This window comes from Populus euphratica, unplaced genomic scaffold, assembly GCF_000495115.2.
Source record: "Populus euphratica unplaced genomic scaffold, PopEup_1.0 scaffold1528.1, whole genome shotgun sequence".
NCBI lineage: Eukaryota > Viridiplantae > Streptophyta > Magnoliopsida > Malpighiales > Salicaceae > Populus > Populus euphratica.
The window spans coordinates 18,903-35,399 of NW_011501383.1; the positions used below are offsets into that span (position 1 = coordinate 18,903).

Below are 16,497 nucleotides of genomic sequence, written 5' to 3' on the forward strand. Positions count from 1 at the left end.
GAAACTTGCTTAATTTATTGATTTATTAGGTTTAAATCTTAGATTCAATATATAGATAAAATATCTTAAATTCTTTTAAATACACTAAAAGAGACAATAGAGATTTAAAGAAAAAAGAAAAGGAGAAAGAAAAAAAGAAAATAAATAAAAGAGGGGAAGTGAAATAATGGAAGAGAAAAAAATGTCTATAACTTTACTTAATTCATCAAAAACTATCCATAACATGAAAATTATATATAAATAGAAAATCCTACTCACAATCAACAATTAGGCTTATAATAAACTAAAAATATCCAATAAAATAATAAACATTAAGCATGTATAATAATAAACCCCGAATGAAATCCAACAACATGGACTTGAATGTGCTCCTTCATCTTCGAACTAAAGAGTGATAGCTTTGACTATTTTTCATTATTTTTTACCATCATCTATGAAAATACATCGTTTTAGCATAAGTAGCTCTAATAATATTCTTAAATATCAAGATTAGGTTATATATATTGAATATGTATATGGTCGTTATCTTTGACCATATACATATATAAAATATGATGTGCGTCTAGAGTTGTGAAAATACTAAAAAAAATTAATTACTTTACATTACATTATCATTTACTCAACATTGTCTTCAATAATCATGTTATTGTTACCTTCTTTTAGTTCTAGTTTTTTTTTTGTTTTTTTTCATTGTTTTTTTCTTTTCAATTAATCTTTATTTTGTTTAATTTAGTTTTTTAATATTATTATTTTTATTTAGTTGTCACACTCTTATGACATATATTTCAAGTTTGATAGGTTAATCCAGTTAACTCAATTTTTTTTCTTTTTTTAATTAGTTTTTTTTTTAATTTTATCATTTAATATTAATTTAATTGAGAATTAAATTTCATAATTCATTTTATTTACTTTTCATTAGATTATCTTGATCTCATGAGGGGATTTTACCATACCCTCCTCATAAAGCATTGTTAATTGGAATGGTGCTTTACTTTTTTTTTCTTTGCTTTTTTTCTTTTAAATTAATCTTTTTTTCTTGTTTAATTTTATTATTTCATATTAATTTTTTTTATTTGGTTATCATACTCTCATTACACGGATCCTAAGTTTGATGTGTTAACCTGATTTAGAGAGCTAACTTAGTTGACTTACATTTTTTTTTCCCTTTTCTTATTAGTTTTTTCCTTCCAATTTCATTCTTTAATGTTGATTTGATTGAGAATTAAACTTTATGATTTGTTTTTTATTTTATTTTTTATAAGATTATCCTAATCTTATGAGGGGTTTTTATTGTACCTCTCCTTTTAAAGCACTATTCATTGGAATAGTGCTTTGCTTTTTTGTTTCTTTATTTTTTTCTTTTCAATTAATCTTTTTTTGTTTAATTTTATTTTTTAATATTAAATTTTTTTCTATTTAGTTATTACACTCTCATGATACAGATTTTAGGTTTGATATGTTAACTTAGTATGGTGAGTTAACCTAGTTGACTCAGATTGTTTTTCTTTTTTCTTTTTAATTAGTTTTTTCTTCAAATTTCATCATTTAATATTGATTTAATTAAGAATTAAACTTCATATTTTTTTTTGTTTATTTTTTATTAGATTATCATGATCCTATGAGGGAAATTTTATTATACCCCTTCTCACAAAACACTGTTCATTGAAATAGTGTTTTGCATGTTTGTTTTTCTTTGTTTTTTTCTTTTCAATTAATCTTTTTTTGTTTAATTTTATTTTTTAATATTAATTTTTTTTCTATTTAGTTATCACACTCTCATAACATGGATATCAAGTGTGATGAGTTAACTTAATTTGATAGGTTAACCTAGTTGACTCAGATTTTTTTTCTTTTTCTTAATTGGTTTTTTTTTCTTCTAAGTTCATCCTTTAATATTAATTTAATTAAAAATTAAACTTCATAATTTTTTTTGTTTGCTTTTTATTAGATTATCCTGATTTTATAAGGGGGTTTTACTATATCCCTCCTCACAAATCACTATATCTATTGTAATAATGTTTTGCTTTGTTATTTTCTTTTTTTTAATTAATTTTTTTTTAATTTCATTCTTTAATATTAATTTTTTTCTATTTATTTATCACACTCTTATAACAAAGATCCTTGGTTTGATGGGTTAACCTAGTTGACTCATATTTTTTTTCTTAATTATTTTTTTATTTCAATTTCATCCTTTAATATTAATTTAATTGAGAATTAAACGTCATAATTTTTTTTGTTTACTTTTATTAGATTGTCATGATATCATGATACGAGAATAATTCTTAACGGATTAACTCGAGTTAACTCGGGTTATTTTTTTATCTTTTATTTAATTGATTTTTTTTTTAATTTTATCATTAAACATTAATTTGGTTGAGAATTGAGTTTCATAATCTATTTTTATTTGATTTTTATGAGAATATCTTAGTCTTAAGATTAAAGTCATGAGTTTTGACATTTTAACCATAGTTAAATCAGGTCATTTTTTTATTTTTTTAAAAAAAGATTATATTGGTCTCATTATCATTCACCATTGAGTTGGTTGGTAATTGAACTTTATAATTAAATTTAACCTATTTGACTTTTTTTTTCTCTTTTTTTAATTGACATTTGCCCCCCAATTTCATCAATTAATATTATGTTTAATTGTAAATTATGTTTCATGATTTGTTTTGGTTTGTTTTTCATTAGATTATCATGGTTTCATAACTCAATAATAGTGTTTAACGGTTAACTCAGATTAACTTGACTTATTTTTTATGTCATTTTTTTAATTAAGATTTTTATAATTTTCATCATTCAACATTAGGTCCGACAAAGATGATTGAGAATTGAGTTTTATAATTTGTTTTGATTTTTTTTTTCTCTATGTAGTTATCTTAGTCATAGTTTTGAAACCCGGCCCCGTAAGTCAACACGAGACCCTACCAACCCGGGGTTGGAATCGGGCTAGATTTAACGGAGTAACCCGGCTGGCTCGACGGGTTAACTTGGCAACCCGGCTGACTTGACAAGACTTGATCAAAAACACGGTTGCAACCCGTTGACTTTTGTTTTTTTAATTAAAACAGCATTGTTTTGATTTTTTTTTTAAATCAGAATTGACTCTCGTAACCCAGTCAAAACCTAGAACCTGGGCCTTGAACCGAGCTGAGTTTAAAAACTCTGATCTTAGTCTCAAGACCAAAGTCGCAGATTTGATAGGTTAACTCGGGTTAAATTAAATTATTTTGTTTTATTTTTTGATATGTTAACTCGAGTTGTTTTTCAGGCCCTTTTTTAATCGATTTTTTTCTTCAATTTCATTCTTTAATATTGGATTGATTAGGAGTTATATTTAATAATTTATTTTGATTTGCTTTTTATAGAGTTATCATAATCTCATAACTCGGGTCATGAATTTATCATATTAATCTGGGTTATTCAAGGTTAATTCAATGTATTATTATTTTAATATTAAAAAAATATATCATCTTGAAAATTTATTTAGTTAAAATTTTTTTTTTAAAATTATATATAATACTTTTAAACTAATAAAATTAACCAAATTATATAAGATAAACTTTCATATAATTTAATCTTTTCATTAAAAACAACAAATTAACATCATTTAAATATTTTTTTATATTTTACAAAAAATTTACCTTGACCCAGCGTAGGTGCCTTCTATTTTACATTGATAGAGTGAAAGAAAGAATCAGTGCCGTCCATCTTTTAGGTATTTTGTGCGGACCGTTCATTTGGAAGATGACAAAAAAGAAAAAAAAAAAAAAAAGAAGCTTCCTTTTATTTATTCGTCCACGATTGTTCGATATAGAACAGTATATCTATATCTATACATTTCGATAATTGTATCCGCTGATATCAACTCTTCACAGCTATCATCGAATTTTTGTAGGGCACTTCCATCGTTCGATCTATTTTTCTCCATCTTGACGTTGCTAAGATCATATTATATTGACAAAAGAAAGCTCTCAAATCGATTGCTATAGGTAATTCCGTGATAAACCTAGGGTTTCATTTCTTTTTATAAAAAAATAAAATTAATTTGGGATTTTTTTTACTCAGGTTGTAAGAGCAAAAATCATCTCTGAAAGGACTTCTCGCATGATCTTTGACCATTTATGAAATGTCGGCGTTACTTAATGTATTGTTCGCTCTCTCTCTGTTTTTTTTTTTTTAATTATTAATCTGAAGAATAGTTACTGGTTTCTCAATTCTTGAAAGAAAATATTGTATGCTTCAATTGTTCTTTTGTGCAAAAAGTCTTAATACTCACTGTATTGCAGTCTGGTCTAAATGGATCAGCTTCAAATCTTCCGGACACCACGGCGCGATCTTTTGGTACATCCTTCTCTGGCCAGTCCGGTGCGGCAGCCTCTCCCGTTTTTCATCACAGTGGTGGTTAGATTTTTCCTGAGATTCGCTCGTGTCCTCGTCGTCTCCTGCTTCTCGTATCAGTTTTCCTTGTGATTCTAAATAAGGTTATCTTATTGCGCGCAGGAACTATTCAAGGGCTGCATAATATTCATGGGAGCTTTAATGTACCCAACATGCCTGGAACTTTTGCTTCAAGAAACTCTACAATCAACAACATTCCTTCAGGTGGGGTTCAACAACCTACTGGAAGCCTCTCCAGTGGACGGTTTGCGTCGAACAATCTTCCAGTTGGTCTCTCTCAGGTCTGCAATTTGCTTTTAATGTAGTAACTGTATCCGGTTTTTTTTACAGTAGTAAACTTCTTGAATGTTTTCCCTGTGCAGATGTCTCATGGCAGTTCCCATGGACATTCTGGGGTTACAAATAGAGGAGGTTTAAGTGTTGTAGGAAATCCAGGATATGGTGGCAGCACCAATGGAATTGGTGGTTCTATACCTGGTATTCTCCCAACCTCTGCTGGAATAGGTAACCGGAATGGTGTTCCTGGATTGGGGGTTTCCCAAATTTTGGGCAATACAGGTCCTAGGATTACGAGTTCTGGAGGAAACATGGTTGGTGGTGGGAACATTGGGAGAAGCTTAAGCTCGGGTGGAGGACTATCTGTCCCTGGTCTTGCATCTCGTATGAATTTAACTGCAAATAGCGGATCTGGCAGCTTAGGCATGCAAGGACAAAATAGATTAATGACTGGTGTGCTTCCACAAGGTTTGTGTGCAAGGAAGAAACTAATCAATGCTTTAGTTTCTTGACCATACAATTTACTGGTGCCTTGGTTTGAATGTGATAAAATATCTTTGCCACTGGCTTTGCTAGCTTGAAAATTGAGTTGATGCTCGTTTTGAATATTATTTTATGTTTGCATGTTGAAAGCTTGCTAGAATTTCTTGTATTGTTCTTGTCTGTAATTTCTTACAAGCACCATCAGAACTCCTGGGTTAAATGTCCTTGGCGTTGCAGCCCTCTTTTTCTTTTTTTATGATTGCCTGGTTGGCACAAAAGGATCCTTATAGCTGACCCCTACTACTAGTCTGGGATTAAGGCCTTTTAAAGTGCACTGTTTTTTTCACTTGAAAAGAATGTCATTATCTTTTAGATTGTATGGAAGATTCAAGTTTGTGAGTCTTTCTGGTGTTAAAAAACAAACCTGAATCAAGTGGATGTTTGGTTTTATATGATTCAACCACTTGGTCTGATATCCTGAACAATTAATTTGACTGTTCGCTGCCCTATTAGTTCTTATGTTCACAGATTGTTTCAATTTTCAAATGTTAATTTCGAAGTTTAGCTATATTTGCTTGTGTAAATGACATTTTGTGGATTCAGGAAATCCACAGGTGATTCCTATGTTAGGAAACTCCTACCCCAATGCCATAGGTCCTCTTTCCCAAAGCCATGTTCAAGGTGTGAACAATCTCAGCTCTATGGGAATGTTGAATGATGTGATCTCCAATGACAGTTCCCCTTTCGACATTAACAATGATTTCCCTCAGTTGACAAGTCGTCCTAGTTCTGCTGGAGGGCCTCAAGGTCAATTGGGTAATTAAAATATGCTTTTGCTATCTGTTTATGGTTATTTCTGTCTCTGCTTTCACCTGTATTTGGTGATAAAATACAATGAAACTACTTGCAGGTTCACTACGAAAACCTGGTCTTGGAGTTAGTCCTATTGTTCAACAAAGCCAAGAGTTCAGCATTCAGAATGAAGATTTTCCAGCTTTACCAGGATTTAAAGGTTCCAAACTCATTCTTGCAAACTCCTTGCTTTCTGTATAAAGCTAACACACTGCCTCCTGGTTGGTGGGAATAGAAGCTCATTGGTCCTGTAATTTCCCAGTCCTGTAATTTCCCATCTTCACGTGTTTGCTCATTGATGTGATGCTGCCTTTTAATTAGTCAATGATGTCCCTGTATAAGTTGCAATAAAGATTTTCCTAATGCATGCATGAGCAATATTTTGTGATTGGATATATAACATTTTTAATGTTGTGTCTTCTGGACTTTGCTATGGCTGTGTATGTGATTTTGCCCCTTGCCAGAACAAAAACCTACATCTGCATAGTTATCCTAATTTTTCTCCAATCAGAAATGCATTTTTCATGCACGTTGACTATGATATTGAATTTGATTCAGGTGGTAATGCTGATTACACCATGGATTTGCATCAGAAAGAACAACTGCACGACAATACCTTGTCAATGATGCAATCTCAGCACTTCTCTGTGAGCCTCTATGTGAAATGGAAATTTAGCAATAGCAAATGTTATCTGTTTGTACTTTCTGACACCTTATTTCTGCACTCTGCAGATAGGGAGATCTGCTGGGTTCAACTTAGGAGAGGCTTATTCATCCTATCGTCCTCAGCAACAACAGCAACATGCCCCAGCTGTCAGTAGTAGCGTCTCTTTTGCATCTGTAAACAATCAAGATCTTCATGGTTCAGAACTATTTCCGTCTTCACATTCAGCCTATCACCCACAGGTGTGGAAGTTTAGCCCTGTTAATAGTTTTTTGCAATGCCATTTAGAGGGTCTCCATTGCCTCAAGTGAATGTGGTTTTAATATCTCATGAAAGTGGTCAATTTCAAGTCCTTGCGTGGTTACAGTATATTAAAAAAAGGGTAACTAGAAAAAATAGCCCCTCATGAATAATTTTGTTATTAATGTTGCGTTGTACCTATTGGATCTGTCAAGTTTGCCCTTATTGTCACCTTGAATTTCCAATTCAACCGTTCTGTCCACTCTTCATCCAAATCAGTTAATAGAATCCATTAAATACCATGCGGCAGCTCCAGATTAAGATTTATTAACTTTAGAATTTATTATGAGTGAAATAAACAAAACTAATAGTAAAAGCATTGAAATAATTGGAAACCCATGAAATTGAATTTGTGTACTTTTGAGTTTAAATGGCATTGATTTTTCCAAAATTTTTAGTTTAGATTGAAATTTCATTGTCATTAATTTTATGTTATTTTTAAACAATAAATATGATTGATCTTTAATTATGGACTTGCCAGGTGGATACTTAACGTATCCTCTTAATAGATTGGGATGGAGAATGAACTGATGGGTATAATTGAAAACAACTGGTAAAGGATTAAATTGATAGATATCATGGTGAAGGGCAACACTGACAACATCAACCCAGAAGAAAATTTTCTTGGATTCAATAATTTGTTACTGATGGTTACCACACCAACTGGTTTCATAACTTCATGTTGGGGTAGTACAATAGCTATGATTTTTATCTATGGTTATTCATTTTTCCTCTTAAGAAATCTGTTAAACTATCCTTTCATCTGTGTTTTAGACCAGTGGACCACCGGGAATTGGGCTGAGACCTTTAAATTCTCCGAATACGGTATCTGGTGTTGGATCATACGACCAGCTCATCCAGCAGTATCAACACCAGAACCAGCCCCAGTTTCGACTACAACAAATGTCGACTGTCAATCAACCATTTAGAGATCAGGGCATAAAGTCCATGCAGACAGCACAATCCGCACCTGATCCATTTGGGTTACTTGGCTTGTTAAGCGTTATAAGGATGAGTGATCCTGATCTGACCTCCTTGGCACTTGGAATTGATTTAACAACTCTTGGATTGAATTTGAATTCAGCTGAGAGTCTTCACAAGACTTTTGGCTCCCCATGGTCTGACGAGCCAGCAAAGGGTGATCCAGAGTTCATTGTTCCAAAGTGTTATTATGCTAAGCCACCACCTCCACTGGATGTGAGTTTGCTGTTGTCCTTTTTCTATAATTTTGTTATTTAATCCTAACCTCTTATTTCCATAATTGACTTTTCTTTTGGGTCTTGGTTGCAGCATAATTACTTTTCAAAGCTCTGGACAGAAACGTTGCTCTATGCCTTTTACAGGTGCAGTTGTTTAGTGGATTTTTGATGTTTTCTTTCCTTATGTTTCAAGATTTTCACTAATGCCTTTCTTGATCCTGTTGCTTTTCAGCATGCCAAAAGATGAAGCTCAATTACATGCCGCAAACATACTGTAAGCTCTGATTCTGATGAATTGAATGTTGTAGTTTTGTATCCATGTAACCTCCACTGCCCGCACGTTTCCTTACCTTTCCTGCCTTTTTGAGTCCATCTTATGCTCGGGGAAAAAGACCATTCAGGATTTGAATACCTGCAATTTTGCTAATTGAAAAATATGACTAATGGTGGGATATTCTCTGCCGGCAGTTATGAAAGAGGCTGGTTATACCACAAGGAGCAGCGGCGCTGGTTAAAAAGAGTCCCCAACACAGAGCCACTTGTTAAAACGAGCACATATGAGAGAGGTTCTTACCATTGTTTTGAACCAAACACATTTGAGATAACGCTCAAGGTCTTGACTTCTCTGTAATTAGTTCATATGTTGCAATCTTTTCTTGCTCTACGAATTCTGGTTTGATTGATTTCTGATCCCCATTGGTAAAATCGATGTTGATGCAGGAAAATTTCGTTCTCCATTATGAGATGGTGGAAAAGAGACCGGGGCTGCCGCAACATTAACCAGTGTTCTAATTTGAAATGCGAACACGCATCATTGATTAGAACAAAGGATGTCAATTTCCAGCGTTAGTGCCTGCTTGAATTTGGTTATTTTCAGCAATTGTATAGCCATCATGTTGCGCAGGGATTTGTCATTTGTCATTTTAACCAACGACTCTTATCTTCTCGACATGTGTTCACAGCGATTGTTGATAATTCTCGTAAAACTTGATGCATTCATTCCTACCATGGACGAGGGATCAAATTTCATCTGTAATGCTGTGTAGACAACTAAACGTTAAATTGTTTTTGGGTCCAATTTTGATTTTATTGGACGTTTCGAAGTTCTTGCTGCCAGCATACATGGCAGGCTTTTATGCTGCCGTGTGCTAGGGGCAGCATCACTTTTATTCAATAGTAAACGCTGCCCTTCAAATCCAGCAGAAGTGGAGAGCATAGGTCTGCCCCCGATGATTCTTCTCTACAAGAAAATCCCATGAAAAGATGAATAATGACAGTATCTCAAATCAAGTGTCTGGTAGAAACTGATTGATATATTCGTGTCTCGTGAGCCACGATGCATCAGAAAAACCCTAACATCCAATAATTAAATTTGGGTTCCCGGCATTGTTGATTGAGAGGAGAGGGAGGAGTGTGCTTCGACGTCTAAGAAGTGGGGAGCATTGTTTTCCCCTAGGTTTCTACTCGATTTGATAAACCAACTTCAGTTCCTATTTTCAAAACAAGTTCATCCAATTTTCAAATGTAAGCCCAAAGATGTTCTTCCAAAATCTATTTCATTAGCTTGGACCTCCACTCAAATTTCTTACTGTTTAAAAAAGGTCACATGGGAAGACATATTAACGTGTAACTGTAGCTGCACGATTCGTTGCTCACTGGTGCAATGTTCCGGGGGAGTTTTCCTTCGTTGTTGCCGTCCAGAGCCATCAATCCGCAGCCAAGGTCGCAGCTCAGGAACCCGGGGAAAGTCTTGATTTCGGCTGGGAATTGAGTTGTAGACATTCCATAAGTTGATCAGTTGTTTTATTTACATTGCATTGTTAGAACTCATGAGCCACGGGAAACATGCAATTAGCACCAGCAAGACTGGCACATCATTACAATCTGATATCCCTTTCGTGCACGCACACGAATTCAAGATGGCCACCCTCAAAGCTTTCAACGTAAACCAAGATCCAAGGTAGAAGAGGACACGGTGAAAACATAAAGAGGCATATCTTCCTCTCTTCCTATTTTAAAAAGGTATGCACGCGCAAAACCTGTATCAAAGACGGATTTCTTTTTTATCTGTCTCCTGTCCCCCCAACAAACATTTTTTTTTGTTCATTTTGTATTTATCTCCTATCCAGCGATCCATAACCTAAATGATTATGTTTTCTTTTCAAGGTCCTCCAAATATAATATAATTTAATATAATGATAAGGCTCCTAGAAAAATAGATTGCAACATTAGTAATTGATTATATGATTTGAAACCCTAATTCATCACAGCCACGATTTGCACCCACAACTTGTAGATCAACAATCACTTCCACTACAATTTGACTCTAGTAAATGGTAAATATTGATCAAGAGCACCGATGAGAAGTTTATATAGGCACCCCTATTCCATAACGACAATGTCCCATGAGGATATTAAGAAAAGAAGCGAATTTGAATCCTGAAGCTGTTTCATTTTTTAGAATCTGGCAGCCCTAAATAAATAAATGCCACCTTGTTGTATTCAGAAAACCTGGGAGTTCACTGGAAAAATCAGAGGTCACATGGTAATTTGCTTGTCACCATACACGATTTGCAGTTACGGCAGAGACAACTCCTCTCAATGTTTCCTGCATGAGAAGAGTTTAGTCGTTACACTTCCATATTCATTCTCTGGAAGATGATTTCTAAGGATATTACCGAAGAATGGTCTTGAAGACCAAGAGAGAGCACCAATGGCTTGGACGAGCCTGATGTACTGCCAACACAAAAGGAGATGTTAGTAACAGGGTATTTAGAACCAATACAAAAGGAGATGTTATAATCACACACACACACATCACATTTCAGAGGTTTCTTAAGCAGAGACAAAGCAGTGATTACATGATAGCTGACCTGTTTAAATAATTTATGCCAAATAGAGGCATACCTTATATGTTCAATTAGTTGTCTAGCACAAGCGACGAGCATTGGCTGCGCATTTTGAAATCAACCAAAATTAATCACAAGTTATAATCAAACTAGGAACTACTGAGGCTGGCTAGCTAGCTTACCTCATCACGTTTTCCAAAGATTACAGACACATTGAAGGTTGGATGGATTGACAAACTCTCGTCCTTCCTAGCAACAAATGCAGAGTATATCATAGAAAATCTGCTAAAAACTACCATTCAAGTCTAATACTCTAATATAATCTTAATAAGCATGGTTGTGAGATATGTTTCAGCTAAATATAATGATTAATCATTCTTGGATTCTTGCGACTGATTTTCCCTAAAAAATGCTGACTAGCAACGGTTTATCTGCTCTTTTGAGATATATCATTATGTCTTTGGAAATCTTTACCCTTTCTTCTCACCCTTTTGATAAAGATTTTCCACCACACTTTGTAACCAATGCTTGATCACTTCAGTCAAAGCATATACATCTATCTACCATCAGATTTCTTCATAAACCATACCTTTTATCCCCATGGAAGTGGAGGCGGATAAAATAACTGATTGATTTGGTTAAGGAGGCAGCTAAGGCATCCTTAGATCTGATAGACCTCCAGACCCAAATCTATATATAAATGATTATATTATAATTTTGCCAATATATATCTAAAATAATTTGTGAACCCCCCCCACCCCCTCCCTCTTCTTTAACGAGTTGAGTTTATTTGATGAAAATGAGTCATGAAAAGAAATATGTGGACCTCCATTGGAGGCCTGCATCCAATGAAGGCGGGTATGGAGGATTGGAAACCACCCTCGACAAATATGGAGGTTAGAAGGAGGCGCCCCGACAACAACCCCCCCCCCCCCCCCCCCGCGCGCGCAGCCGACTACAACCCCCCCCCCCCCACAGGGGTCCAGGCAGCTAATCAGGTGTACAGGTATGCGACAGAATAAGTTCAGGATATCCATCATAACCATATCCCGTCCAAATATCAATCTCACTGGAGTATGAAAAGATATACAAGCAAGCAAGCAACTACTTGAAAGTGTCGTTTTTATTATGATATCAGTTACATCAAAGAAAAAGAGCAGTAAATTCAATAAATTTGAAAGAGGTTGTTACTTTGTTCCACAAACAAGCAGGAATAAGATAAAAGAAAAACAATTGGCCTTGCGGTACTGATAAGAAACAGAATCTTGTGGCCTTGCCGTGGATAGCCATAATAATATGTTTTAGCTGACAATTTTTAAAAGCAGTAAAATCGTGGATTCTTCATACCTGGCATGCAGTATTGTGCCCATGCTTCCTATTTGGGTAGCAATCACCTGTTAAGCATTTTGTCAAACATCACATTTCTGTCCACACAGACACAAGCCCACCAAATATATGTTATTCTCAAACTCACCAGAAAATGGTCATCATAACCGGAAATGACCACATCTGTTTTGTTTCCCTGTCAAGCAGAGAAAGACAGACAAAAACAAGTGAAGAAAACTCAATCATTAATGGGCCATTCCTTTTACACAATAAATCAATCAGAATAAAACTCACACAACCTAGAAGGAAAGAAAAAAAAACAATCAGGTGGTTGATCATACCTTGATAACTACAGAACACTCCTTATGGGTGACAGGAAAATGTTGAACCGAACTCTCCATTGCTAGCTTGTTAAAGAGGGACGAGGTTTTTGTTTCTTCTGTAAAGTGAACTAGGACGCGCTGCCTTCCTTCGGAGCACGTCTGACAGGGAGAGTGATTTCCCAGCCCAGCATTAATAACACCCATACAGATCCAAGTTAGAAGCCCATTCCAAGACCATCACGAGGCCTTAAGACCAATGTTATCAGAACTGAAATGGACAGTCAACCCCCTAAAGAGCCTGGTCAGCGGATAAAACCCGCAACTTGTGAATTCCCAGCAAACAAAATTATGAAGTCGATGAAACCAAATCCCACAAATCATCAAATTACACGGATCACCTTTTTCTTACGCACCAGTTTAGCTATCAAGAACAAAAACATGAAAAGATGTCTCAAATTGAGGAGAAATCTCTTACATCTGTTATCCCCGTATCTTGGTTATGCCCACAGGCCCAACAAATTTATATGTACAGTACGCCTGTCGATCAAGAATTCTTGTAACAAAGAAAAGCATGTAAATTGATTTTCCAAACAAGCAGTAAGAGAATGGCACTGATGAAGCGTGAATAGTAGGAGTTGACAACATGGAGCGTTACAAGATCACATTGGACCAAAAGACTCTAAATTAACAATATACTTATAGCACTTGGCATCACGGCAGTTATTTACCACTCTCAGGAAAATATAATGGTTTATTTTGTAAATAGAAAGAGATAAGTAATTTGTGTTCCTTATCATTAAAAATAGAAGTTGTTATCTAATATTTTAATTGTTAAAAATCCTAACTAATCTCAAAAATCAGGTTTAAAAACTAGTTATATGAAGAAAAGGTATTTGTTTTATTATTTGATAAAAAACTATGATCTTATTATATTTTTTTAATTGTTGGTCTGTCCAAAACTCAAGAAAAACTCTTCTTAATAAGGAGGTTCTTCTCTTTTAGGGTCCGAAACAAAAAAAAATATATCTGAAATACATATTACATGTAATGTCGTACCCCGGATATTAAAAGACAAACCAAATAAAATTTCTGTTGTTTTTGAAATTTTCACTAATATTCTCTTGATTTTAATAAACTGGTTATTAAAATCAAAATGTACATTAAAACATTATTTTTTGGTGTATGAAAAACACAATATGATTTTTTTAGATTTGAGACTCTTGGTCGTATGCACAAAAATATATTTTTTAATTTTTTTAAATTGATAAAAATCGAGTATTTTAATACTAGATTTTTATTTTTACGATGTAAAAGTATAAATCGATATTAACCAAAATGGATAAAATAAAATAAAAAGGCAAGAAAATCACTAATGTTTTTTTTTAATTTTTTAAAATTGAAATGGGCCAACATTGACCCAAAATAAAATGGGTCAGCACCGGCCTAAAAAATATAATTAGTTTATTACTGACAACTAATTATTTTCATTTGATGCAGAACATGAATTGCTCACGTTTTGCATGCAAATGAAAGCAACTGAAGACAGAATAGAGAAGGAGATGAACGAAGAAGAGAGATGTGGGGGGGACCTGCAGCTACTCTTAGTGATGTTGGTAGTGGTTAAGATGGCAGAATGCATTTGCTGGTGGTAGTGGAGGCGGGTGAGCTAAAACGGCTAAGGGTTCCTCTTCTCTTTTTTTCTTCTGTATCGATTTCTTCTCTGCCTCTGCTAATGGCGAAGCTACTAGTCAGTGACTCAAGGAAATTCTCATGGCAGCAATGAGGAAGGTGAGGGTGGGTGGTGATGGTGATGGTGGTGGCTGCGGTGGTCTTCCTCTCTTCTCTTCTCTTCTTTTCCCCTATTTTTTTTGTTTTCTCCCTACTGTTTATTTATTTTTTCTTCATCCTCTTTCCTTTCTTTTAGTCTTTTTTTCTTCTCTTCCGCTCTCCCCTGTTATGTCCTCTTTTCTCCTGTACTTATAAGCAAAAACAAGAGAGAGATATGGATGGGGCGGCTACACAGTAGCCACCCCTTGAGTGCCTGAGGAGGCACGTCTCCTTCATTTTCTCCAACATGTGGAAAGCTTTCAGCAAGTAGGGTTGGTCGGCGTCTTTTTAAAAGAGAGAGAGAGATAGGATGGTGGAAAATAGAGAAAGAAAAATCTTCTTCTTCCCCTGCTTCACGGGTCCAGGGGAAGAAGAAAGGCTACAATGTTGTTCAAAACTATATCATTTTGGGCTTTTTGTTTTTTAGAACAGTGTATGAAACGGGGCTATTTTAACCAAAACACGCTGTTTTATTTAAAAGAAAACGGAGTCAGACTTATGTCAAAGTCCAAATTAGTCTTCAATTTATAATTTGTTCAATCAAGTCTAAAATTGCAATTTTGATTACCAATTCAATGCAATTGCATCCCTGTCAAAAATCAAATAGCAGCCCTAAACTTGACCGTCTTTTTTACTTTGATCCTTGGTCTTGAATTTATATAATTTGACCCTTAATTGATTAATAAACTTCTAATTTCTTTAATATGGCTCCTGATTCTGTTTAATTACAACCCCTCTATTTACACATGTTTTTTATTTTGGTTCTTAGTTTTGGATTTTTTCAATTAAGTTCCTAATTAGCAATCAAACTTCAATATTTATACAATTAAGCCCCTGGTTTAACCAAATTAACTCTCAAAAATTATAATTTGACCCCGAAACTTTAATTTTTTTCAATTAAAGCCTAAATTGACTTTAAAATCAATTTTTATTGCAATCAAACCTTTCATAAATTCAATTAAACCTTTAATAAAATTTAATTAAGTACATGCACATCTAATTTTGAACTTTTCTTCCTCAAATTAAATTTTCTTTGTCAGTAGGGCTTCCACCAGTCCAATATATACTGTCAAATTTCAATATTTGTATTTGTGACCATCATCAACCAATTTCTGACCCTTTTTTTTATTATTATGTTTTGACATCCACTCCTCACTGTTTAATTTTTTTTTTCTATTTTTTTTTGCTTGGGGACCCAAAAATAGATTACAACAATACTAAAAGAACTCATTGCTCCTGTTACTATTTACCTAGATTAAGAGTATTACGAATTGGAACAGTATAATGGCAACTCAGCCCTTACCACTAAAAGCTGCAAGGGCAGCAATGGAGGGATGAGGCAATCTTTTCATTAGGAAGCATTCATCATTGAAGGGATGCTTGGGAAAAAGATGGCCAGCACAAGTTTTGGTGGGATTGCATGACTTGAGGAACAGGCACCTAGCGTTAGCGCTGTCTATGCAAGGATAGTTGGCATTTGGGCTACCCGCCCTTGTGTGAGGCAGATCCGAGCATCACCTGGCACTTGGACGGTCTCATGCGCAGGTAGACTAGAGTGCCACTTGGCACTTGGACGACTCCACTGATCAGGGCAGACCCCCGTGCCACCTGGGCTAGGATCTTGGTAAAAGGCTTGATTGATTATGACAACCCCAACACCATATGGCGCTTGGAAAAACCCGAGCGCCACTTAGCAGTTAGGTCTTGGCAAAAGGCTTGATTGGCTAAAGTGGCTCAATCGCCACGTGGTGCAAGGATAGCCCAAACACCACGTGACATTTTCCATTGTTATTATTACATTATTACTTACAATAAAAATAGTGTTATTTATACCATAATTGATAATATTTTTATTAATTATTCTATTGATTATAAATAAAATATTAATATTTATAGCACAAATAATACTATTTTTTATTTGAATATTTTAAATTTCAATAACAATAATAATATTTTTTTAATGAAAATACTATTCATTATACAAATAAAACTATTTT

At 34.4% G+C, this 16,497-nt stretch overlaps 2 protein-coding genes across 3 annotated transcripts; one reads left to right on the forward strand and one right to left on the reverse strand.

The window, feature by feature from the left end:
* The first annotated feature begins 3,806 nt into the window (after nt 1-3,806).
* Nucleotides 3,807-9,311, forward strand: LOC105117797 (probable NOT transcription complex subunit VIP2). The gene is made up of 14 exons (XM_011015557.1): nt 3,807-3,992; nt 4,069-4,147; nt 4,290-4,404; nt 4,504-4,682; nt 4,764-5,145; nt 5,764-5,976; nt 6,071-6,172; nt 6,571-6,659; nt 6,745-6,918; nt 7,751-8,173; nt 8,267-8,319; nt 8,408-8,449; nt 8,644-8,788; nt 8,896-9,311. The coding sequence occupies exons 2-14, from the start codon at nt 4,130-4,132 to the stop codon at nt 8,953-8,955; spliced, it is 1,995 nt and encodes a 664-aa protein (XP_011013859.1). The 5' UTR covers nt 3,807-3,992; nt 4,069-4,129; the 3' UTR covers nt 8,956-9,311.
* A 1,078-nt stretch (nt 9,312-10,389) lies between these two features.
* LOC105117798 (uncharacterized) lies at nt 10,390-13,146 on the reverse strand. 2 transcript variants are annotated; one of them, XM_011015559.1, is made up of 8 exons: nt 12,692-13,146; nt 12,499-12,546; nt 12,372-12,418; nt 11,207-11,273; nt 11,083-11,126; nt 10,854-10,911; nt 10,703-10,783; nt 10,390-10,644 (listed from the first exon to the last, which is right to left on the reverse strand). In XM_011015559.1, the coding sequence occupies exons 1-7, from the start codon at nt 12,875-12,877 to the stop codon at nt 10,733-10,735; spliced, it is 501 nt and encodes a 166-aa protein (XP_011013861.1). In that variant the 5' UTR covers nt 12,878-13,146; the 3' UTR covers nt 10,390-10,644; nt 10,703-10,732. The 2 variants fall into 2 exon arrangements, with proteins under 2 accessions (XP_011013861.1, XP_011013860.1); XM_011015558.1 differs by having other exon boundaries at nt 10,390-10,783.
* Between the last annotated feature and the right edge of the window lie 3,351 nt (nt 13,147-16,497).